This window comes from Anser cygnoides, chromosome 21, assembly GCF_040182565.1.
Source record: "Anser cygnoides isolate HZ-2024a breed goose chromosome 21, Taihu_goose_T2T_genome, whole genome shotgun sequence".
Classification (NCBI taxonomy): domain Eukaryota; kingdom Metazoa; phylum Chordata; class Aves; order Anseriformes; family Anatidae; genus Anser; species Anser cygnoides.
This window is the reverse complement of record NC_089893.1, coordinates 6,233,776-6,258,877: the sequence shown is the minus strand read 5'-3', so window position 1 is coordinate 6,258,877 and position 25,102 is coordinate 6,233,776. Positions and strand designations below refer to the sequence as shown.

The 25,102-nt window shown below is 42.2% G+C and overlaps 1 protein-coding gene and 1 long non-coding RNA gene across 9 annotated transcripts in view; one reads left to right on the top strand and one right to left on the bottom strand.

The window, feature by feature from the left end:
• Positions 1–1,475: 1,475 nt before the first annotated feature.
• Positions 1,476–23,236, bottom strand: LOC106040567 (uncharacterized). Of its 3 annotated transcripts, none has more exons than XR_007163262.2 (4): positions 23,102–23,236; positions 7,755–7,928; positions 5,611–5,727; positions 1,476–1,590 (listed from the first exon to the last, which is right to left on the bottom strand). It is a non-coding gene; the product is annotated as an uncharacterized lncRNA (long non-coding RNA). The 3 variants fall into 3 exon arrangements; XR_007163263.2 differs by lacking the exon at positions 1,476–1,590 and adding an exon at positions 2,851–3,447 and having other exon boundaries at positions 5,611–5,730; XR_007163261.2 differs by lacking the exon at positions 1,476–1,590 and adding an exon at positions 2,859–3,447.
• The window catches only part of LOC106040620 (multiple epidermal growth factor-like domains protein 6), a 37,019-nt gene continuing 34,067 nt past the window's right edge, over positions 22,151–25,102 (top strand). For 3 of the 6 annotated variants that reach the window (XM_066981168.1, XM_066981170.1, XM_066981165.1), the window contains exon 1: positions 22,613–25,070. In XM_066981168.1, the coding sequence (XP_066837269.1) occupies positions 25,025–25,070 (46 nt within the window). In that variant the 5' untranslated portion in view covers positions 22,613–25,024. The other 3 variants (XM_066981169.1, XM_066981167.1, XM_066981166.1) reach the window with 2 other exon arrangements.

The window sequence follows — 25,102 nt, the reverse complement described above, 5'->3', positions numbered from 1 at the left end:
CCCTTTTCTGTCTCTGAGCTCTTCTTGCCTTAACTGCAAACTGAGAAAAGGGGAACGGGTCTCACTGAAACAGCCCTACTGCCGTGCTGCCTTTGGTAGGTAAGGGAACTCGCTGTGGTAGAGGTGGCATCGTGCTATCAGCGAGCTGCTGGGTTGGCACGGTCCCCGTGCCATGGAGGTGCCACTGCAGCAGAGTTGTCTAGTGAAGTTAAGTTCCAGGCATGCAAGCTGAGGCAAGGGACCTGAAGAAATGAAATCTGCTTCTGCTTGTAGCTGGGTGTATTTATCTCAGCTTATTTCTTATTTAATGAAAAACACTTTTTCAAGGTTTTCTCTTGTGTGCAGTACGAAGGACTTAATCTTCAGGGTAATGTTTCTGTTATTGTAAAATAGTTTACTTTGCACTTCAAGAACTGAATTCCTCTGTTTCAGTGAGACTAAAGCTTGGGTTTTTTTCAGCACAGACAAAAATGTAAACCTATTAAGTCACATTTTTTTAAACTGATGAAATAAAGCGAACTTGAGTTTTTAGTACTGTATGTGAGATCTAGTGAAATTGATTACTTCAGTCTACATCCAATTATTTTAAAATGCTAAGTGAAAAACACTGCATGTCCAACAGTGCAGTTGTAATATAAGAGGAATGTGTCAGCTGTTGCTGTTGAAGGCTTGACTGTCGTGCTTTCTACGGTGATAATCTCCTGCACAGACTTTCTTACATGAGTCCTGTCCCTTTTTGGATTCAAGTCTTTTACTATAGTTTCAAACACTTAAAGTCATTATCAGGCTCAAAAATCTTGAGATAAGGCTGGGCCACTCAGGCAGGCAGACAGATAACATCCATCTGCCTCAGAATGAAAGCCGGCTGACATGAATACTGACCCTACGTCCCCTTTGGGGATATTATTGTCTGGCAGTGGCAGAGGCATACACTTTAGAATTGTAATTCTGATGAGCCCCGCTTTGTGTTCTTGGCCAGAATATCTTTACAGCCCAGACACAGCTAGATTGTGTTGCTTAGCAATGCATTTCTGCTAGAGCATTGTACAGACCTGAGGTCTTGTAAAGTTTTCTAGGCTGATCTCTTGCCTCTAAAATTAAGACTTGCGCAATGGAAAGAGATCTTTCAAGAATCTCTGCAAAAGCCAAATACTTGACTTTATTTCCTGAGTTTGTAGGAAGAGAGCACAAATGTAGTTTGGAAGACATTTGCAAGCAGAAGATGGAAGGGTAAGAATGAGCTCCTTTGTGCAGCGATGCTGTTGTGATTTAAAGCTTACAGTGTCTGAGCGATGCCTAAGAAATTCACCTGTCAGACCTCCCAGCCAAAAGTGGATCCTAACCTAGGTGTACTTTGGACTATCCAGTGAGGCAGTCAGAGGAGCACAGCTACTGCCCTCCTTGAGTGAGTTTCTGTAGTGACAGGACCTTCTACCACTAACGAGCTGCTTGGTGTCAGGACTGATGCTTTAAAAAACAAACAAACTTGTATTAGAACGTGCCTGGATCTACAAGGAGACAGTACCAGGAATAGATAATTATATTGCATCTGCTGATGAATGTCTCTACGTAGAATAGATCTCCCATGGCCTGTAAAGGAAAGTGCAGGTTTAGTAGTAGTGGTATTAGATCATGGCCAAAGAACTACCAGACCCTGTTGTCTCTGAGCTGAAGGTTTGACTGAAGGTTATATCAAAGGAATATGACTTGGGCTTCTCTTTCACAAAGGCCCTGGTGCTTTGTAATGATCACTTTGAATTTTGATAACAAACGTGGACTCCCTGAATGCATCACTACAGAATGTTTCCTGGTTTCACTTGTTCTTGTGGAAATCAGGTTTTGTAATGTTCTTCAAAATACTGTATTGCAGGAGCAAGGGAGGTGGATATTCTTACCCTTGCTTCAGATGCTTCTGGGGTCGAGTTAAATACCCCCTTACAAACCATTCAATTAAGAAGGGGAGGGGGATTTGAAAGTTAAGATGACCCACTGTGGTCTTCCATTTGTCTGCTAACACTCAGGTGCTGCTCAGGCCTCATGATAGAGTAAAGGAAAATGGTGTTGCTAAAATTCAGACTTTTGCAGCATTCCTGGGCTTTTTGCTCACTTGGCTCCAATGACTGTTGGACGAGAAATTGCTCCAGCTCTTCAGTTTTTGTTCCTCAGTTTTTGTCTGTCTCATTAAGGGTTATACGAGTTTCATGGTGAGCTCGCATTTCTGGATTTCACTTGATATGAGCTGCTAAGTGGTGAAGATGCATGTAATAGGATCTTCTTGCAATGTTATGGACTCCTAAAACTGTAGGCTTCAGCCTGCTTTGCTAAAAGCAGTCTTGTGATTTGTTTGTATGTGCCCATTAAGATGCAAAGAGTGGATTTATGGCCTGTTGTAGCCATTTGGGCTCCAATTTTGACTGTGAAAGGGATGCTGCTGCTTCAAGATTTCATTGCTTAGCAGAAAAATGTTCAAACTACAGTTCTGAGCTAGGAAATTGTGCTGCTTTAGTAATTGGAAGTTTGCTTCCAAACAATCAATAACAAATGTCATAAAGTACCAATCTATTCAGAAAATTAATTGGAGATACTTAGGAGAAATTAATAATGAATGTTCAAGTGAGTTCCTTTTTAACTTAGCAAGAATGCTAAGACAAAGTAAACATCAGAGGAATTACAGTAAAGCAGGCAAACTGTGGGGGAATTAGGTATGCAAAATAGAGAACTGTATAAATCTGCATGTTATTAATCGGGGGGAGAGTTCCTGAAATTATCATGCAGGCTGAATATTAAGTATAAGCACAAAAAATGAAATGAAGAGGTGCTACGTGAGGAAGAAAGATGGCACAGCATATGGAGGAACTGCTGCAGTCATCCTTCAAAGGCTTCCACCTTCCACGGTGGTTTATAGTATACATGATATACAATATTTTAAATGAATATTGCATTTCCTGTATATGCAAGAAATGTTTAAGATAGAAGATTAATTCATCTGATTATTCCTTCATTAGAAACCTCTGTAACCATATAGCTATTGTACTTTACCTCCTGCAACCTGTTTTTTTTCTGAAAGAACTTGAGCTTAGAAGCAAGCAAGACGCTTACCCTCTGGCTGCCTTCTGTGCATACTGAAAATGGCTTCTTCAGGAGGTGTTCTAAATTATTCCTGGTGAAACTTCAGAATTCTTTTTCAGATGCTTAAAGCACTTGTAAGACAGTCCAAGACACTCAGTGCAGACAACGGGTGAAACACTGAGGCAAATTCCAGGGACTTGCTAGTAATAGTCCTGATGGGGTCCAACTGTGTGTGCCAAATGTATCTTGGAGGATGCCAGGTAGTTTTCCTTTTACTACTGGAACTAAATACTGGGTTATAAAAGTAAGTTTTCCCTTGCTGCAAGCCTTGTTTGCAGGTCTGAACCTCTTCCATGCCCTTGTGTTGGTTTCCAGCCCCTGCACAGGATTCAGTGAAAAGAGGCTTTACTATGTCTTCTAAAACTTCAAATTTGTAAGAAAACTATGTAGATATTGTTTTACAGAGGATTTTCTCTTACTCATTTTTTCAACAAGGAATGAGTAAGGAATGTTTTTAATTTTAGTAAACCAGGCCTGGATATAAAATCCTGAAAATCATCTCCAGGCTTTTGAAAAATTCTCAGGTGTCAGATACCTTCCAGAACTTCCTTAGGTAACTTAAATGTTAAATGTCTTGGAAATACACTAAAGCATAGTTTTATCTGTGGTATCATTTTAAGATTTTGAGTTTGAATCTTCAAGATGGCTCCAAAATGAAGTGTAAGACATCTGCTCTCAGGTGTCGTAATTGATCATATTTAAGTTGTTTGACAGCTCTGATCTTCATCAGCCCAGCTGAGGACTTTTCTGTGAAAGTGCCAGTGGCAGCTCAGGAGTTGTTCCTGCATCTTGTCATACTGTTTTCCCTTACTTCCTCGTGGCACAAAGGTGTTTACTGAAATGCTCAAAGGCTTGGGCTTATTTCCAACATGTCATTGTGTTAAAATTGCATTATTCATAAAGCGACATTTTCCTTTTTATCCTTTGCAAAGTATTCTTCAGCAGATGCTCATTGAGACACCCAGAAATGAAGCTATCGTGCTTAGGATTACTTCCAGCTTGTATTGTTAGTCCGTGTGAAATTGGTCCTGCTGTAATTCTTGTATGATAAAGTTAGGTGAGGGTTTGTTCTGGCCCTCTGGAGATCCAGCAGAAGTGTTCTGTATTACTGCTGAAGTCAGAGTCACTGAGGAGCTGGGTGGAGTTTGAGGATTAGCAGACAGGTTCAGTCCAGTCGTTATATTTGCATGGTAACGAGCACTTGTTTCAGCTTGAATCTTGTTATCGTACACACACATGCAGGACCCTGCATACAAATGCAGCATCCACACTCCTCTGAAATGGGGACTGTCAGGGATTGGGTGTTAAGTTCATGCATAAAATGAATTTACACAAAATGTGAAAAGTAAGTCTTCTGAACACTAAGACGGCTTATTTGGTTGGGGATAGGGGGGTAGTGGTACTTTGCTAATCCCTGGGGTAGGAATGTTTCCATCATGCAAGCATCAGAACCATTTTAGTTTCTGTATTGTTAGCTGGGGAGGAAAATACTCAGCATCGTACTTTCAGATAAGCTAGTAAGGAAAGGAATAAAAGTGGCCTGTAGTCATGGTAGTGTTTCTTTGGTTTTAGAAAAATGCTTGGCCAAAGCAGTAAGGATGTAGGACTAAAAAAAAAGGAGGCTGATGTTCTGTTTCCATGTCTGCTTCCATGTTGTTCTGTGACCTTACGTGTGTTGCTTCACTTGACCAAGTCTGGTTCTCCCATCTGTGAAAAGGTTCTCAAGCTCCCAGGGCTGACAGCTGGGGTGGTGTGGGAGTGCTGGTGGAACAGAGTGCAAGGTTTAACTCCCCACTAGGGAAGTGTGTTTTTTTGTTTTTTTTTTTTTTTGTTTTAATTCCATGAGAAAATTGGTACTGTTATCTGAATTGTAGTCGGGAGAAGAAAGCAAGTCAAAAGAAAATGTAGCAGCACTAGCTCAGTTCCCGTACCTGTGACCTTGGTTTTCTGCAGGTTTGTCTTTGGTTCTAATCACAATGTTGTGATGACCTTCAAAGAATGTTATTCTGTTTTTGAATGTCCTTGTATCTGTGTAACAGTAACATCAGAATTCCCTTGAGGTTGCACCAGCTCCGTGGTTAAGCTGTTCATGGTTAATGCCGTCCTTCCCTTGGTATTAGTATATATGTTGCACAGCTTGCCTTTCTGTTCAGACCGTTTGTCACAATGAATGCAATGACGCAAGTAAAGCCAGTTAATGAAATAGTGCAAAGTACACAGCAAGTGCCTGGCTTCTGTAGGCATTCATACTAGATAATAAAACTCCACGTAATGTTTTTTTCTGATTAAGTTCGAAGTATCACTTAAGTGATACACACTTAAGCATGTATCTAAAGACTAAAATTGCCAAATAAATGGCTCGACTGAACTGCTTAGGGAACTTTTTGGTTTTACGCATTTCTATAGAAAAATGGCTTTTGTGAGTGGTTCTAATTGATTAAACAGGAAAATATTGCATAGATGTTTTCTGATCCCACTTACCACAATATTGCTGCTGTCTTGCATTTTTATTAGCTTGAAATAGGGCTGGAGATGGTGATGCTAGTTCACATACATGAACAGGCTTTTCTGTGAGCTTCTTCAGGGGTAGGTGGGAATCTGCTGATGAAAAGGCAGACTTTGTCAGCTTGGAGCTGCTGATCTAACAGAAGAGGAGAGCTGCGAACTCTGGTATGTGCAAAGCAATGGGAAGTAATGCAGCTGCTGTATTAACCAACTCATTTTTCAACTGACCCTTGAGGGGTCTCCAGTTGTACAGATGCAACAATTAAAGTCCAGAAACTCCTACAATATTATTCATATATACAATTCATATGAATTTATGGGTATTCAGGACCAGGCATGAGGTTTACTGCAGTCCTGGTTTAAAAAAAAAAAAAAAGCTCGAACTGCAGGTGCAACCATCTGTGTATAGCACCAGGTTTTCTTTCTAGCTTGTCCTGCGTAGTCCCACTTGGGCAGCAGGGCAACCAGGAGATGGGTTGTACAGGCCAGCACCTCTAGCATCACAGGAAAGGGACTCTGTCTTGATTCCTTGGAGTGAGATGCTGCAGTTTTACTTTACACTGTTACTGACTCCGAAGCAGTTTGGCTAACTCTCCACACCTGTTTTGCATTTGCAAATTGAGTGCTTTGTCAGATTTATTGCTGCCTTCATATTAATAGTTCAGATTAGATATCCTGCCTGCATATTGCTCCATCTACTGATGGAAACCAACTAGCTTTGGGGTAGCATGCTTAAAAGCAGTGCTGTTGCAAGTTTAGGGTAAAAGAATGGTTGTTCATGCAGGGAGAAGACTGGACACCCTGATGAAAGAAACTACTGGGGACCATTAAGAGAGGTTGGAATACCTTTAAAATCCCGTGTAGAACAGAGCAACAGAAGTAATAGAATTTTTGTTCCTGGAAAAAAGCTTTGTGTACATCCAATAGGAGTAGTGACACAGCTGAATTAAGTCAGGTTTCTGCCGATTTATGGGTTACCTGACATCTTTGGGTCAAGCTTTCATCTTACTAGCCCCAGCCCTATTTTTTTTGTTAAGATGGGGCACTAAAATGCCCAGTTGTGTTGTACCTTTTTCCACTGAGGTTTGTGACATCCTCAGTGTCGCTCTAATCCAGCCAAGGGTGAGCATCAAATAATACGGTTGGCTATGGGAAGAGTTTATGTGTATGCATGTTGATGTGATCTTTTTAATGGAAGAAGGAGGGAAGACTCCTTTCAGAAAAGGGGCAATTTCGTGAAAACATCTGGATTATTGCGCTTTATTTCAAAGGATGTGATAGGTTACTGTAGTCCTTGAAATAAAGCTTTAAAAAAATCCGTAAAAAACATAAATAAGGACAAGATATCCAGGTGCATGCCAAAAAGTACACAAAAGGGCTGAGCCTGTTTCTCGTTGTTGGGTCTGAATGTGTTTTTAATGCAGTATTAAAGCTGAATGGATTTGCTTTTCCCCTGACAGTGTAAACAATTCTTATGAAAGAAACATCCAGGCAGCATGTAAGTTTTTCTGAGAGACTTTGATATAGTTGCCTTTACCTCAGACTCGAGTTTTTTTTAGGAGTCTGTTTTCTATTAATGAACCTTCATGCTTCCTGATTTGAAACGAGAAAGGCTTACAAAGCCCCTGAGCCTGTGTTTACTGTAGGCTCCTGTGAGCTTTATATAGGGCTTTTATTCCACATAAACCTGCTGAAAAGCAGTTACCCTAAAGCTGCATCTTTTCAGGTTAATGAGCACTTTCAGGTAGCAGTGTAGCCTGAGATACGTGGGGGTAATACACGAAGTGTCGTACTGAAGTGACTGAAACCCATGTAAGGCTGAAGCAGCTGCATTTAGACTTCAGTCTGTTTGATCTGGTTTTGCCTCCTTGCAAGGGATGAATATTGAACTTGGGAGTAGGATTTGGATCCCTAAAATCACAGGCACTAATTCACTGTGGTGAAGGCTGCTAAATATTTGGGGCTCTCTATTCCAGCTGATGCCAGTCTTGTTGCAGCAGAGTGTCCCAGACCTCCCTAGTGCGTGTAGAGCTGCTCCAAGGTGACTCAGTGCCACAGATAAATTTGCTGTGGAGTGGCTAGATACCACATGAAGGAGAGGTCATGCATGCATGTCCTACCTGCCGCAGTGTAGTCCCTGGAGCATCGATGTACCCCTGCAGAAACTAGGTGACATGATAACACGGAGTCCTGCAGGACATTCAGAGCCTCTTGCCAGATGCTGCTGCTCCCCAAATCCCCTTGCTGAAATGATGATGGTGTTGGCCTGTGTAATCCATCTGTGGGCTGTTTTGCTAGAAGAGGTGGAACAAGGAAACAAAAGGCTTTTACTGTTCAGCATGCTGTCTCTGTTTCCCCCTGTGACCTTACTGCAGCACCTAATGTGTTTGTAAAGAGACCGCTGACCTGGGGCTTGTTAATTAGTGTCCCTGTGTGATCCGAGCGGCTGGCCTTCTGCTTGTCAGGTCAGGTAGGCTGTAAAACCAGGCAGAAAGTGCTGCCTTTCTAATGAACTGTTAAAAATAAGTACCAATTAAAGCATTAAATAAGCTCTTCTCCTGAACCAGCCATTTTTGTTGGTTATTAAATTAGATTGCAACACAAGAAAAGCCATTAGCAGGGACCATTTGTAGCAGAGTGGTATTGCTCTTTGTTTGCATTAGCCAAAGTAGACGAGAGGAGTTGATGGCTTTGTGGGTTTGCTTGGAAGGTAGGTTAACAGCAGAAAGGTGAATGCCTGCCATGGAAGTGTCTGGAAGCTGGCGCGATCACTTCAGATGGGCAGGTAGGGACCCAGAGCCACATATGGTGTGTGCAAATTGATGTGATGGACCTGAGGCTCTTGAGGGCTCTCATGTCAGAAGAGCCTGGGGGGGAAGCTAGGAACTTTGTTCACTGCTGTGGGGCTTGTTTAAAATCTTAGCAATGTCAATGATGTGCCTGTGAAACAAGATTGTGTGAGGCAAGCTGTTAGGAAAGTTTTGGGATATGAAGCGAGGTGGAAGCATTAGTAGGAGTTGTATGTCAAGGGATGGTTCTTCCATCTGACATTCTCAGCAGGTTGTGTAGTTAGTATTATCTTCTCAGTTTGGGGAAATGAAGACAGCCTGTCTGATGTAACTGATGTTATTGCAGAACGGCAAGGGAAGGACCTGACTTCAAGCTCCCCAAGTGCTACTAAATCCGAGCCCTTAACACCACTGAGATAAAATAGTGGAGTGTATGGATTAGAGGGTTGTTCAGGAACAGCTCTACAGGTGTGTTAATTTTGGTACTCTGTGGGACCATGTGGAAATCACACTATGGTCAGCAGGGCTAGAGCAGTGATTGTCCCCCTGTACTCTGCTCTGGTGAGGCCGCACCTCGAGTACCATGTTCAGTTTTGGGCCTCTCAGCACAAGAAGGACATCGAGGTGCTGGAGTGTGCCCAGAGAAGGGCAACAAAGCTGGTGAAGGGCCTGGAGAACAAGTCTTGTGAGGAGCAGCTGATGGAGCTGCGGTTAGCATAGGAGAAGAGAAGGCTCAGGGGAACCTTATTGTACTTCACAGTTACCTTAATGGGGGTTGTAGTGAGGTGGGGATTGGGCTCTTCTCATCACTTGGTGCTTGGGACGGGAGATGACCTCAAGTTGTGCCAGGGAGGTTTAGGTTGGGTATTAGGAGAAATATCTTTACCAAAAGGGTTGTGCAGCACTGGAATAGGCTGCCCAGGGAAGTGGTTGAGGCACCATCCCTGGAGGTCTTCAAGAAATATGTAGATGTAGAACTGAGCAGCACGGTTTGGTGGTGGACTTTAGTACTAGGTTAAAGGTTGGACTAGATGATCTTGGAGGTCTTTCCCAGCCTGAATGACGTTACAGTTCTGTGCTTCTAAGTGTGGTCAGGCTTTTGCTCATTTGAGTTCTTGGGGATGGAAAATGGTTAAAAGTGGAGTGGTGGCAAGTGGGTGCCTCCTAAACTCTGAACTGAAGCAGTTCCCTAGCTTGGCAGCTCAGCTTGCCTGGGGTGATGACAAGAAGCTGTCCACTGATGGCTAAATCAACTCAGCTTCTGTAAGCGGAGGACTGGGCATTGCAGCTGTTGATGCTGCAGTGTTTAAGGCAAATTCACAATAAAGCTGAAAAATTTTCAGGGATTCAGTATCTAGAAGGATATTATAATATTTGAGGGAAGATAAAAACCAAAATCTTACTGTGGCAGGTCTCTTTACCTTCTCTGTCTACACCTGTGGGATGACTTTTCTTTATAACTGCTGTGTATTGAGACTCTGAATGTCATTTAAGTGTGTGGTGCTGGGCCCAAAAGGAAAAGGACTGGAATTTAATGGGAATTGAGACTCATGCAATTTTTATAGAGATGTAATCAAGTTGTCTAAATTATTTGTTTAAATAAAGCCTTGTAGAGTTTAATGGAAAACATAGTTCTCTACAGGCCTTATTGATACACTCTTGGAATTTCTGCAGCAGGGGTTTGCTCTGTATTAAATTTGAAAGTCTTACAGCAAGACTGGCATTTTCCATTAAATTCTGCAAGGCACTACAGAAATGCCTCATGGTATTTGACAACTTTAAAAATACTGCAGTGCATTCTTCTCTGAAGAGCTCAGTTGTTGTCTTGGAACAGATGGTGTTTTTGAAGGTCCCTGGGCTCTGTCACTAACCTTTGGGGAAAGCTTGCTTTTTCATGGAAGGAGAGGCTCTACCTTTGCACTGCTGATTTCAATTCCTTCAAGGAGGGGGAGGCAGGCACTTTGAGGAGTGGCATCTTGCAGTGAGTTCTCTATGGAAGACGTAGCTTAGTAAATCTGTCTTGACTGGGGGGACATTTGTGTGTGAGTTTTTAAAAATTCACTCATTCAGTGGAGAAGCAGTACCTGGACTGATGCTGATGGGAGAGTACAGTTATGTATATGTAATATAAAATGTCCTCTTAGACTTTTGCTTGCTCTTCATAGAGCAGTAACTGTTGCCATCTTCTATTAGATTCTCTTCTTTACACATGGCTTCTGTACAGCTATGAAAACGTAGCACACATTAGGGCAGTTTACCTCTGGACCTGTCTAATTGTGGTATGTGAAGTGTCTTCTGCTCCTCGTGTGTTTCTTTTAGGGCAACTATCAGTATTTCTGTTCTACTGAGTGAATGCAAAGCATAAAGCATCTTAACGGCACTCCAGTCCCTTTGTGAAATAATATTCAGTCCCTCCATCCTGTGCAATCCAGCCAGTTTTCCTTGTGTTTACTTGGCTTGTTAGAATGATGCTTCCAACTTCACAGATCATCAGCAGGGGGCTGAAAAATCAATTCTGTCTCCCTGTACTCCCACAACCAGAGATGGATTTTGTCTCCATAGGTGAGTACTAATAGAAGCTAGCAAGATGGACTGCTTCATGCTTTCAAGCATGCTGGCGGTGATAAGGATGGGTAGTGTGATTGGCCTTGCAGAGTTTCCATTTTACATGACTGTTGTAAATAGATGCACATTTCTGTCCACTGAATTTTACCTTTGACTTGAATCAGGGCAAAACAGTTCTGTGCATACATAAAAGGTGCTGGGATGATGGATGTGCTGGCTTTTTCCTGTCTACTCATTGCATCTATCAGTCAGATCCCTACAGAGTAGACAATGTTTCAAGTACTCAACTTTGACCTGTAATGAGCATTAATGATCACTGGCTCATTTAGTCCTTGGCGTCTGTTTGCCGATAAAACTGCTGATTGCCTGTTTTGGGGAAGGCAATAGAAGCTTTTTTTATTGTGAAGTTGCATACAACTTCATCCACTGAACAACTATCATATGGTAAAGCTTCTTGTCGCTACTGCTGTGGGCTAGTTTAATACTAGTGACCATATGCTTATAGGAATCGTTTCTTAGTGTCACTCCCCTGAGTTTGTGAAACTGTATCTTCAACAGAATACATGCATGCCCAGCCAATGTCACCATCCCTACCAGCACCAACACTAAGTGCGATAGTTCGAGGTGTTGCCACTAAGTGACACTTTCTTCTGGCTTGCAAAATGTTGGAAGGCAGTGCTGATTTGAAGTTTTGATGGTGTCGTGAAATGCCAGCTGTAGTCTGCTGTGCAGTTAAATAGATCACGAAAGGGAAACTAGGTTCAAAGCCAAATGGGTTTTCGCAACAAAAGCCACAGCATTTGGTGGCATAACAAAACATTTTGGCTGTCATCTGATTTTGATCTAATACAGCTTTTCAAAATCATGTTAAATTACTTGTGCAGGCTTAATAAATTGAACGACTTTGTTAGGATCGGAATGGTACGTTCTTAATGTTGGTGTCACCTGATCTACATTATTGTGTGTGTGTATTACCCTATTAAATGTGAAGGGGACCTAAACCTGAGAGGTAAGGTTGCAGGCTTGTACTGGTGCTGTTGCCACTGTACAGAGCAGTGTATTGCAAGGGTCTTCAACTGTTGCTAAAATAAGCAACTGATAGTATTACGCAGGTTGGCTAGATCAAATATCTGTATGCTACAGAAGCATTGCTGTTCTGCTGAGACTTGGGTTGTGTCTGCACAGTGTTATGCTTCCCTGTATATCTGAACTCTCCTTTGTGCAGGATAGGCATGTCCACGCTGTCCTAGGGGGCAGCAAGATCAGCCTCGGTCCTGGATTTCAGGTTTTAGTTGCCTGAGCATCAGGTGGGAACTTGTACCGAGTAAGTGGAAGAAAGAGCCCATGAGCCTTATCTCTCAGGCAGCTGCTCAGCTGGCAAGCTGCAGATGTCCCCTAAGAGGGATGCTCTTGGAAATTTCATAGACAAACAATAATTAAAGCAATAACCATTCTGAATATAAATTCTGTTCAGAGCTGGCATTTAAATGATTTTTTCCCCTGAAATAGGGATGGGGAAAGGAGAATAATTAAAACAATCTTCATAGCGAATGCTATGTGAGTGACTTTGTGGCTTTCTAGAGGAAAACTGACCATCCAAAAATCTAACCAATGCTTTTTAGAGTTTTGACACTCATTTTTCAAATGTAAATAGAATGTGTCAAAATACAGGGAGAACAAGGATTTGGGCTTTGTAGGTTTTTTTCTTTTGTTTTTTTCTACTAGATATTTTTGACCCAGTGAAATTAAATAATCCCTTTCCTACTTGAATTTCCAGTAAGAGAATCTAGCACATGATTGTGTTCTTGGAAATTGGTCGTACAGGCTTTCTAGGTAAGCTGATGATTTAGAACAAGTCCAGCTGTGAGCGATGGGTAATTCCTGTAAGAGACTGGCTGCTGGGATCTCTTGAAACATTGACACAAGTCATTCAGTGCCAAGAGTTGCAAATACCTGCTGGTCAAGGAGTAGGTGGAGGGGTGGGGGGAAAAAGTCTGCTTAAATTCTGTTCTTGACTAAATATTCTAATGAAGAGATTTTAGTAAGGGTCCAAATTCTGCCATTCTTATTCACGTGGATAAGAATAGCTAAAAGTACTAAGTGGCTTCTTGCCCGAAGCAGTTTAATTGATGAGGAATGTCCAGGTCCGCTGCCTTGGCTAAAAGCATTTCAAAGTGATCTTGAAGCATAGGAAAGGAATCCTTTGCTACCTTAGTTCCGCAGCAGCTGTGATGAATAATTTGGAAGTCAGCTGTGTAGAATCATAGAAGGATTTGGATTGGAAGGGACCTTAAAGATCATCTAGGTCCTGCCCCTCTGCTGCAGGCAAAGACCCCTCGCATCAGACCAGGCTGCTCAAAGCCCCATCCAACCTGGCCTTGGCATGACTTTGTAGAAGGGAGAAGAGCTTGCTCAAGTAAGGCTCTACTCCCCCTGCTCAGACAATCTTGGATTTTTCCACTTGTGCCGGCATAATAGAAAAATGAAAACAAGCTTCTTTGGCTCTTGTTCCTGCTCCTTTCAGCCACCCTCTTTTCTGTGAGGAAAGTGATGAGACAGGAAAGGTAATGCTGTAACAGGAGGAGGCTAGGGCAAGATAATTGCGAAGGAGTTGAAAGGAGAGAAGCTTGCTAATTAAAACGTGACAACAATAACCAGGCAACTAAACTAACCCCTGGGTTAAACTGTCACAACACTGAAAGTTACAAAACTAAATGCAATCCCTGTGCTGTGTCAAAGAAAACCTCAATTTGGCCCCTTTTTAAACAAAAGGAATCCTTCTGAAGAGAGGATTCTCAGGAAAATGCAGTGCAAAAGGGAAGGAATGCAAACTAGGGAGAAACAGGTTGTTAGTATGCTTTCTACTGCAGACATGAGATTATAAAGGATGAAATCAAAGCACTGACCATTTCAGCAGAACTCATAAGATGTGACAAGTTACCTTGTTTTGCTTGGGTTCACACCCTTTTAATTCCTAACGATGTGTACATGCATATAGTTTTCTCTTGATGCTGAAAAACTTGGGCAGTAGAACAATAGCATCCACATACACTTCTGCTGCCTAGCTCTCTGGCAAGCAGGAGATAACTAGATTGAATAGCCCCACTGTAGATGAAGGGAAAAATCACCTTGACAATCTGTAGGATTCTGTTACTAACACATCTTAGTGGTAGGACTAGGTATCAAGCCTGGTCTGTTGGAGTAGGTGAAAGTTGTGCTGTTGTCAGTTGCCCTAAGTTCTGTTTTTCTTAGTTTCTGCTGATGTTTTGCACTTGAAATGCTGCATGAGAATGTCAGATATATTTCTAGGCCCCAAATGTTTCCTTGGCTTTGGATCTTAAGTCTGAGGAATGGGTGTGTTACCCTGAGTTCATGAAATGGCAACTTCTGGAGAACATCTGTAGGCCAGGAGAGCGACTGTTAGGTCAGCTAATCTAACTCTGTGCAGCTCAGAATTTTGTTGAAATTTGTGTTGAGTGGGAGATGTGATTGGGTCAAGCATAGCTCCTAGGAAGGCACCTACTTTTGATTTGAATGCATGGAGACAGAGGTCTGGTTGCTTCCTTCAAACTAGAGGTTTGGTTTGGTTTTCGAAGGCAGTCCTCAATTTAGAGGAGTTTGGTTTAAAGGTTATCAAGTCTTGTTATGTCTTAGGTTAAAAATCTGTTGGTACCATATGGTTTCTCCCCATTAAATTAATAGTATGCCCAAGTGACTCTGGCCTACTGTTGAAGATTACCAGATTCCTCAGCCTTCCTCTAAAGTCTATTCTCCCATTGAAAAAATAACAATCTTGTGCAGTGTTCTGGTGTAACATCTCTCATTAGAAGCTGGTGTTGAGTTCAGTGCTGTTATTCCTTCCTAATTGCGTATGCAGAGGTTTGTCATCAGCCCTAAAACTGAAGGACATTGAACTCTTTGTGGATGTCAACAGAAAACTGAGCGAGGCGTCTGACATGAGATGTGAAGACAGGCCCTCGTGTCCCACTTGCTGAGCACTTTATGGCCTGGTGATACCTACCCTGTGTTCAGGGTAGACCACCTGCACTATAAATGTCATGTAAGACGTAGCGTACTCAAAGTATGAAACAAGCTTTTGCAATCAGTATAAAAGAAGCTAATAGTGAGCTTGCAATCGTTCCTTTATGCTGTGTGCTAGTCTGTCCATTTTGTTTGAGAAGCTAAGCTAACACACTACCTCCAGACCACACAGGAGCTAGTAAGAGATGCTGTAACTGATGGGAGATGCTAAAGGGCTTGTTTGACACAGCTGTAATGACACTGCTGATAACAGGGAAGCTGTGGTTCAGCATAGTCTTCTCAAACAGCACATTACTCAATGAGTGGGAAACATTTCAGCAGAATTAATCACTACCTAGAAAACAATTTCATGCTAGGGTAAACAGGAATTAAAAATAAAAAATAAAAAAAAAATCGTGGGCTGGCTCACAACCCAAGCCTTGGCTTTCAGAAACAAATGGAAAAAAAGGAAAGATGGGTACCTCAAAGTGTGGCTGCACATCTTCTCCCACAGATATGTTTTGGGGGTGAGGCTGGCCTAGGTAAAGATCAGTGGGACAGTTGCCAACTGATCATAGTTTTATAAAGTACTTAGCTTCCTGCAGTAATTGCCTGGGTAAATATACAGCTTAAGCTGTGGGGAAGGAGGGATAATAGTATTTAAGAGTGAATGGAAGGACACATTAGCACCTTGCAGATTTAGGATGCAACACAAAAGGTCCAAGTGTACACCCAAATATTTAAAATCAGTTTATCTACAGATTAATTTATCTGCTAGTCTCTGAAGGGCTGTGCAGACCATTTTAGCTTGTGACAGATTTTTCTATATAATAAGCTCTCTTAGCTAGAGGACTACACAGGTGGAAGAAACTTTGAAATGTATCACTTCTGTGGATCAAAAGCTCACAGATAATAGCCCCGAAGTCAATACTTTGCTGCTTGCTGGATCTAAAAAGCTTTTTTTTTTTTTTTTTGAGGTATTAGGCTAATGTTTGAATCTCATGCATTCAGTCAGGTGCTATGGTAATGTGGATAGCAGCTGAAACTGCTTGTGTGCAGAGGTGCCTGGTTCTTGTTGAACCAGGAGGAGGTCCTGAAGTTAAGGAGTTCAGTGACTTAGACTTGAGTTCAGTTCCTGCTGTGCCGTATGTGTCCTTCGTGGTCTTAGACAAGGCACTACAATGAAGATGAATGGCTGCTTTTACTGTTGTCCTATAACACTGCCACTTTGGGAAGGTTCACGGCCATGTAACGAAGCAGGAGCCACAACTCCAGACAGCTACCTTCTGCACTTCAGGGCAAGTCCTTTACAGATGTAAGAAATCAGCTTGGTAGAAAACATGTAAGGCTACAACAGCATGTTGTAAATGCCTAAAGGGTTAGATGTATGGTTAGCATATGATGGGATAGAAGCCCTGAAAATTCCTCTTGATGTTTGCATCGTGTGCCTCAGTATCTCAAGTACAGGATACAATTGCTGCCCTGCCTCATGATGTTCACGTGAGAGAACACACTAGGTAAAGAGTTTGCAAAGAAAAGTAATAGCTCTCAGAGTGTACGAAGAACACTGTTCCCTGCCAAATGATCTTGATCTCTGCTTCTATTAAAAACTTGTTTCTAAAATCTGGAAGTTCCCATTGAACAAGTTTTTTCATGTGTCACCTTGAAGGATTTTTCAGACCCACAGAAGGGATCTTCCAGGAGAAAGTGTATACTTTGCAGTGCTGCTTCCTGAATGAGCCCCAGAACAGAATAAACACTAGTATGTGCAGTGTAGCTGTTATTGAAAGAAATAGGTTATTCTAACAATTGTGGAGCTAAGGCAAGTGAAGATCTCTTCAGCTCGTCATAACCAGACTGGAGATAGCTCTGGAGGCTGTGCTATGTTCTTCTTAAAAATATGGTTGAGATTCAGAAAGGCAGTCGCAAAAGCTAGCTGAAGCTATTGAAAGGGAGAAGAGGGCTGAATTCAAGCACTTGAATGAAAGGAGTCTAGACAACTGGACCGATCTTAACATATTAAAATACTTGTTTCTTCAGTAGGTAAAGTTGTGTGACACCTCTACAGTAAGTAAAAGTAGAAAAAATGAAGTGAAGTAGCTATTAAGATATGTAAGCCTGCTTAGAAATAATGATTCTGAACTATTTCAGACACTGTTCTGGAGGGTACATCAGCATTGCATATAAAGCTAGTGTTATTTTTTCTGTTCTTAACATTTCTAACTGCTGCAAGGCATCTCTTGAACTCCACCTGTAGTTATATGATACAGGCTGTATAAACCTTCCAGGGATAAACAGGCACCCAGCCACCTGTGAGTGGCAAAATGAGTCTGAGTCACATGCTGAAAAGACCCTGAAATCAGGATCCTGTGGTTGTTTACTAGCTTCAGGAAGCTAAAGGCAATATTTAAATATCTGCTTCCCCTCATCTCAGGTGAGATGGGGAAACGCATGAATGCAAAACAAAACTAACGGGGTAGCATAAGTTGTTAGAGCTCATATCCTTGCCTTGGTAACTGCCTTCAGACTGCTCTTGCTGTAACAAGCTGTGATATGAGGCAGCTGAGCTGCAAGGAACAACAGGTTCAACTGACTGCATCCCAGCTTGCCGATGTACGTGTGCTAGGCCAGACTCTGCTCTCCTCTGTGCAGAGGTGCCTATAAAGTCGCGTGGCACTTGGAGTGGTTTCTTTAACATGCATAAAATCCAACCTTCTCCGGCACCCTGGAGGTGTGTGATGGTAGTACTGTGACCACCTCTGACAAATCTTGTGCTGCCTCGAGGGCTGTAGCGTGTTCTGTATCTCTGCATTCAGCTAGCTACACTATTTAATATTTAATGGTTTTGCCTTTCAATTAAATTCCTGATGGGATATGACTAGCCTGAAGTTTTCTTCCTGGCTGGACAGACACAGTGGCTTCGTCTGTCCTGTTAGAAGCCATTTGTCACTTTAATGGAATTCTCAGATTCAGATACTGAAGCATCTAATTTTTCAGTACTTCAGGATGAAGAGACTGAGAAATCATTGTGTGCCTCTGATGGGTTATGTGAGGTCCCTTAATATAACACTTGCAGCCTTTGACAAATTACTAGCCTGATGTTTCTGAAAGGCTAGTTTTTTCTTGAAATATCTCTTCAGTCACTCTGTATTCTGCTGCTGGCACTCACTTCAGTCGTCTTTTTTTCTAGGCTTTGACACTAGAGCTGCTGCTTTGGCCTTGGAGACTTCTGACAGTCCAATTTCCCAAGCTAAAACCTTTCTGCAAGGTCTTAGCAGGCTTTTAAAAAGGGAGTTACTTCAGCTCCTCTGTGACAGGATCCAGATTTCTAGAGGATGCAATAGGCTTTAAGCTTATTCTCATCTGGAAGAAGTAAGACTCCCTTTTTCCTAAGGGCCACTTGCCCCATTCTCTTGAGCATAAGTCAACAATGATCATACAGTGGTCTTCTAGTACGTAGTGCAGAATGAGTGATTGTACTAATTAAGAATTCAGGCAAAAAATATCTAATGGAAGTGGTGGGGGCAACTTCAAATAAAATGTTGCAAACTTTTCCAGGTCACCAGCTAATGCCGCTTTTCTCTTGCGGTAGCAATTTCTTTTTTCTAATAAAATGCATGACAGTGTCTTACCGAAGAAAAGCTCTGGTGCTGCGAGGAGCCTTTGAAGTTAAGATCCTTTCTGGACTGTATGCCGCTTCATGCCCGTTACAGGACTGAATCTGTTGTGTTTTTTTTTTAAACCCCCGTGCTTTGTTCTTCTGCAGTTTGCTTTGTACTTGTGAATCGAATACCTTTCCATAGCTGTATTTACTGGAAGAGAGCATGCTATTACAGCACTTCATTCACATACATCCAGAGAGGAGGGGAATAAACAGCTGCAGCTGGCACATTCAACACACAGTTGGGTTTCCATTCTGTGGAGATTTGCATTAAATGACCATGTTTGCCCTATATTCTGCTGTAAAAATAACAGCTTTCTATTCCTGTTTCATAGAAAATATGTAAATAGTGTCACCGCCAACCACCCAACTGCACCATTCTGTAACAGGGCTACTATAAAACGGCCTCTAATCTATCAGAGAGACTACTCTGCCCGGTCATTCACTGATGAATACTGCTGTACTGTTACACCCTAGCTCTACATTGCCCCTATTTACCCGTCATACCCTCTCCATATACTGGCTCTACATGCGGACTGATCTAATGCTGGGAGGCTTTTGCTGTTTTCAGAGTCAGAAAACACTGCTCTGTTTCCAGTTATGGGAGATAAAATTAACAAGGCTGCAGCTGTTTGGTAGTACTTTTTATTAATCACAAACACTGTTTATTTTATTAAAAATATTAAATGAAGATCTACTGCGGTACATGTGGGCATCACTTTAATAGCACCAACTGTTTTATTATCCCAGTCTGATAAAATTGGAGATGAAGTTCAGCTATGGGCATAAAATTCACAACTGATAGCACTGTTTTAGTTCAGCCCCTTTCTGATTCTAACCTATCCCAGCTTCTAACATGTTTATCAGCCCTGTTCCTTTTGTTACACACTGATCTCCATCAACTTTTGGATGTCATTGTCTGTCTGTGAAGACCATGGTGCTTGCAAGGAGAGATGCCCTAGAGTAATTTTTCTGAGCTGGGTCAAGAGACAACAAAGGACTGAGATCCTTGAAACATGCTCAGGCAGAAGCTAAAGATCTCTTCTAGACCACACACTCTGAATGGAATTATTTTTGCCTGCTTTGTAGCAAAATCCTAGAATCCCTGTGTTGCTTTTCCAAAATATTTTCTTCTTTGCTGGTCCTATTCAAGGCTAAGATTTCACTAGCACACAATGGAGGTGTAGCCAACCCTATTTATTATTCTGTATGCTCAAAAATATTCCCCTTGTTCTCTTTAACAAGCCCTCTGCGTGTTTGTCCTGCTTCTTTCTCTAGGTAATTTCAGCATCAGGTTGCTTTGGTAGCTAAGCACTGGCCCGCTTCCTCTCATTTCATTTTCTGAAGAGTCAGCTCTGATTCACTGAGCTTACAGTCCAGTCCTCCTGCTTAAGGAACAGGCAGCAGCACCAAGTCAGCATCACTGATTACATTCCTGTCTATTCATTTACTTCAGAGCAACGAACAAAATGCATTTGTTAACCTATCCCTCCCTACACCTTCCAGACCATGTTTAATATTGCAGTAGTGGAAACTTCAGAAGACAGCGTTATAGCTGTTCAGTGTGATCTTGGATTTCCTTTTTGACACCAAATCTGTGCAGGATGTTAATCCAGCTCAAGAAGAGGAAGGCAGCTGGAGTTGTCCTTGCTGCTGGGCACAGCAGGAGCTGAGGGGCTATGGGCAATGGAGGTTAAAAGGCGCTTAGCCTTCCCAGGCCCCTTTACTAAGAGCAGTGCAAAGAAATACAAGGCTTTGAGCATTGTCTTACCGGAGTATAATTTTCTTAAACTGCAATGGAATTATGTAATCATTTTAACAAATGCTGCCTGAGTCCACTCAGAGTGCAGCTATCTAAGAAGGTACCAACAGAAGTATGTGTGGTGATGAAGCAGGCTTTATGAAATTTTGGAAGTCTTGCCTGCCCTGCAATGATGTCCAGAGACAACCCTGTGCTGCGTTTTATAATTAGCTGTCTACCAGAGAAAATCAAAACCTGTGGGAGAATAAACCAAGGAAGGGGTCAGCCTGTTCTGGCCCAGTTTCTAACATCTGCATTTTCTGCTAGCCCTTGTTGAAGGCAGGATGTTGGGAAAATGGTCTGAGCTGGTACAGGAATGGGCCAGGCGCTCTGAGTTTGATGTGGTGTGGGACAGGAGGCAGGGTTGTCTGCTCCGTGGGTATGGGTACTGAGCAGACCAAGCACATCTTACCCATTTGAGAGAAATAGATGACATTTTTTGTCATTGCTTTTTGCTTAAACTATAGGAGCACCTGTTGTTAAGACAGTTTCTCCCAGCTGAGCCTCTTTGCATGTGTGTCTTCGCCTACCTGTGCTGCCTCTGATGCTGTGTGTATGTGAATGCTATAAGGCTTTGCTAATACAGCAAATTTTGGTTATTTCTTGTTGGTCCTAACACTTTCAGAGTTGATAAGCAGTGTTGGTATTAGGTGTGCACACTGTTGGGTGAAATCTTAGTCCTGCAGAAATCCAAGAGTTTTTTGCTATTGATTTCTCCAGATTTAGGATTTCCTCCCTTTTTTTCTGCCTCCATACCTTTCCCTACTGCTGCTTTTATGCTGCTCTAATCCGTTGGCCACCTATGTTGGGTCTACTGGAGGTGATTTGGGAAAGCTGTTCTGCATCTTAATCTAAATTTGCATGAAGATCTTTGTGTTATTCTATGTTATAACCATTTAACTTCGCTCTCTTTTCAAAGTTTATTGCCTTTATAAATTTACCATTTAATTTTGTTAGTTCGGTAGGGATAAAGTTTAGCATGCAAAACAGCATGCAAAATAAAGCTATGGGATAATTTTACACTGCTATTTTACTGCTGTTGTTGCTCACATAAGGAGAAAAACTTTAATTTATCCGTGAAGGATAGCTGAGTGTTGGGTGTCTGTTGGCACCCTGACTGTGATGGTATCTGCATTTAACGTGTCACTGAACTTTGCTGTGCCTTGTTTAAACCTCTCAGCTTTTTTCGTCAGCACTCGACTTGTTCTGGGACCGTGTAACAGGAAAATAGCCTCTGTATCACTGCAGCATCGCTGAGTATATCTGCAGGCTCCATACTGGGAGGTATTGCTATCTTGTGACATCCAGCCCCGTGCTAAGGGCTTTAATGCTAAGGGCATGTTAATGAACATTTGGGCTGTGTGCATAGTGGGGCACTGCAGCAGCCCCTAAGCAGATGTGAATTATGCACGTGGTTTACAGGTGTCAGTAGCAGGGGCTTGCAGAGTTGTTTCTGATGGTTTGTGTGTAAATATATGCATGTGTTCATGCAAGAAAGATGTGGCCCTGACTTTGCAGCTCTGAAGGTGGAATATTAATGCATTAATCCTTAGGTATGCGAGCAGCACTATCTGCACAATAATAAGGAAAAAAGAGAGAGGGAAGTGGATGGGAGGAGACTCCACCCTTAGCCGTTTGCATAATTCCTGCCATTTTATGAGATAAGTGGGGGCATAAAGTTGAAATGTACTTGTTTATGTACAGGAACAAAGCATGTTTTTGATTCAAACTCACAGATCTTTTCCTTCTGTGTTAATGAGAAATTTCTAAAAGCTGTTGAAGAACTTCTATCTGTGCAAATATAAGTAATGAAACTATTCTCAATGTGATTTCTACTTCCTGCCTCTCTCCACAGTTTTGAGCCCATTGTGCCTCCTTTTCCCTCCCTGCTCCCTTCTCCCCAGAAGACTTACTGTGGGTAAAATGAGATTTGCAAATTTGCGTATTTGCATGCTTTTCATTTAGGAAATGGACTTTTTATGAGGTTTGATGGCTGAGGAAAATTGCCTACACAGAAAGCGAACTAATTTCAGTGTGACTGACTGCAGCTTTCTGCAAGGTGAGGTGTATTCCCTGGCACTTCAGGTGAAGAGCAGAGATCACAAGAAGGTACTTTTCTGCTATAAGGTAAGTAGTAACGCTTCTTAGACATCCAGTGGTTTATTGCTGTTGGCAGTGAGCTGAGCAGAATGAATTTTGGTGTTCAAAGCAAGGAAAATAGTACCTCTCTGTTTTGTGAAGGACCACCAGTATAATTTTGGGACTGACCAAATAGTTCAAGAAAGACCGGAACCCTTTTAATATACAGCCAGGTCTGCTGAAGCAATAGTCAAGTCACTGGTGGAGAGAGGATGAATATGTCAATTCTGGAAACCAAACTGTTTTTTGTTTTTTTCCGAAGGAATGAATATGCTGATACTCGCCAGTCATACAGTCTCCAATGCCTCCAGCCAAGAAAAGGACACACCTATTTATTTTCCACGCTGGAGTCTTCTTCACGTATCTGTACATTACTTCTGTCAGCCCAGATTTATAATTCAATCTGCATCTATTTGTTTCTTGACAGAAGAGGAAAAAATAATAGCAAAACTCTGTTTTCTTTATAGTCAGGAATGGATAGCTACGGCTTACCGTCCAGTGCAAACTGCACGGGGTTTTGTGATGTTTCAGATGAATGCTGCTGCTGCTCTGTGAAAGTAAATCGCAGCGTCCTGGAGCGAGTCCCAGGTTATTGTGCTGGTCTCCCAGCAGCTCATTTCTGTGGCAGCACAGAGAAGTCCGTCAGGCCAGATTCAGCTTCTTGCTGTTGCAGAGACGGACGAAATGGGCTGGTCCAAAACTGGTGCTGATCCCCTGGATGTCAGAACCTGTGCTGAGAGGTTCAGAGTTCCGAACCGGGCAACCTCTATGGCCAGATAACGCTTCATGCTGTGCCGGCAGGGTGGGTGACCTGCTGTGAGTCAACGACCTGCTCAGACCTCAGCTGGCCAGAGGGAGGACTGACCATTTCTGCGCACCAAGTCGGTATTTCATTCCCCAAACGAGTCCCCAGACAGGTGGCAGATGCTTTCTTTGTCCTAGTCTAGCACATGCCGCAGGGTTGGGTTTGACCTGAATGTTATCTGTGCATAAATCTGATAATTTCACAGTTTATTAAGAAAATGGAAATGAGGCGATGTGAATCTAACCATTTTTCTTGCCTCTTCTGCCTTCTATTGCGTCTTCTGTGTTTTCTGAACTTTTCGAAGTACAAGGGGCAAGTGGGTCGAAAATGGGAAGAAAATTAGAAGCAGTTGGCCTGGTGCCTGCCTTTACACTGCGCTGATTAGGTTTTAATTGGCAATTCTTGTCTGTAATATAAGATAATTGCAGAGATTTCCAGGAATTGTGTGCAGAAGAGGAAGAAACAGATATATCTGAGTTCTACTGGAGGAGTTTAATTAAAGACTTTATAAAGTGCAACAGATGGTGCTTTGCTAGTTAGGAAGACGGGCGTGAGGCCTGTTTGCAGACACTCTGCCACCGTGGTTAGGGCTTCTGCGCCCTCCTGGCCGGAGATGCTCTGACATAATCTGGCATTAGAGGGCTCAAGCAATTCGAGGATAACAGGCACTTCATGTTCTGGTCCAAACTGCATACAGATCCTGTTCTGAAAAGGAAAATAGACGGTCACAGAGTGAAATCCTTTGTGCATGTGGTAGGACTGCTCTTCCCAAAGTGAGCTTTGATTTCACTGGACTCTCCAGTTGTCCTCCTCAACTGCCCTCTTAAAGGCTTGCAGAAGTGAGAAGACACACGAGTGGCCATACAGATTTCTTAATAGAAACTCCAGTGGTACAGAAAATGGAGGATTTATTTATTTTTTTATTTGGACAGAAGTTCTCCCCAGTAATTCCATCTTAGTCAATGGGCATCCTTGGTCTGACTCGTGCATCCCAGTGGAATTGTGTCTGTGAAAGTTGGAAGACGTTTTTTTTTCTGTTGCTGGTAACTGATATGTTTCCAGAGCTCAAAGTAGCCTCTGGCTTCCAGGGGGTTCTACAGAAAGTTAAACGAAGAGAGGATATTGCAGCTTCCAGGGAAAAAAAAGGATCTCTTTGCAGTCTTCGTTGGAGCAGGTGCTGAATCTTTAATTTTTCATGTTACTTGTAAAAGTAGGAGAATTCTTTTTTAAACAGAAGCCTGCTGTGAAGTATAATGTGCATGAAAGTGCTTCAGGATATATTCTGCTTGTTTTACACTTGCAGAAGAACCCAAAGTTCTGTTTGCTCCCCAGCACTACCATAGCTTTCATGAAGTTTAGCCTTGTGCATCATCAAAAGGTATTTCTTACAACAAGAGAACTTAGCTAGAAGACAGGAGACATTACAGGGGAGAATCTAATTTTACGAAGAATTCACCTGGGTTTTCAAATTCCAGGAGGAACCTGAAATTGCAGAACAAATAGACTGCAAAAATATTTCACATAGAGGCTGAAGAAGAATAAATTTTTGACCCTGTGGTGTCCTTTTCATATGGTTATCTTTCTGAGCAGCTAGACAGATCTGCAAGTTAATGACAAGTAAACGTGAAAGCTCCCTGCCCATAGGATGCTTGGAAGGTATGTGTTATCTTATGTTTGAAGGAGTTCTC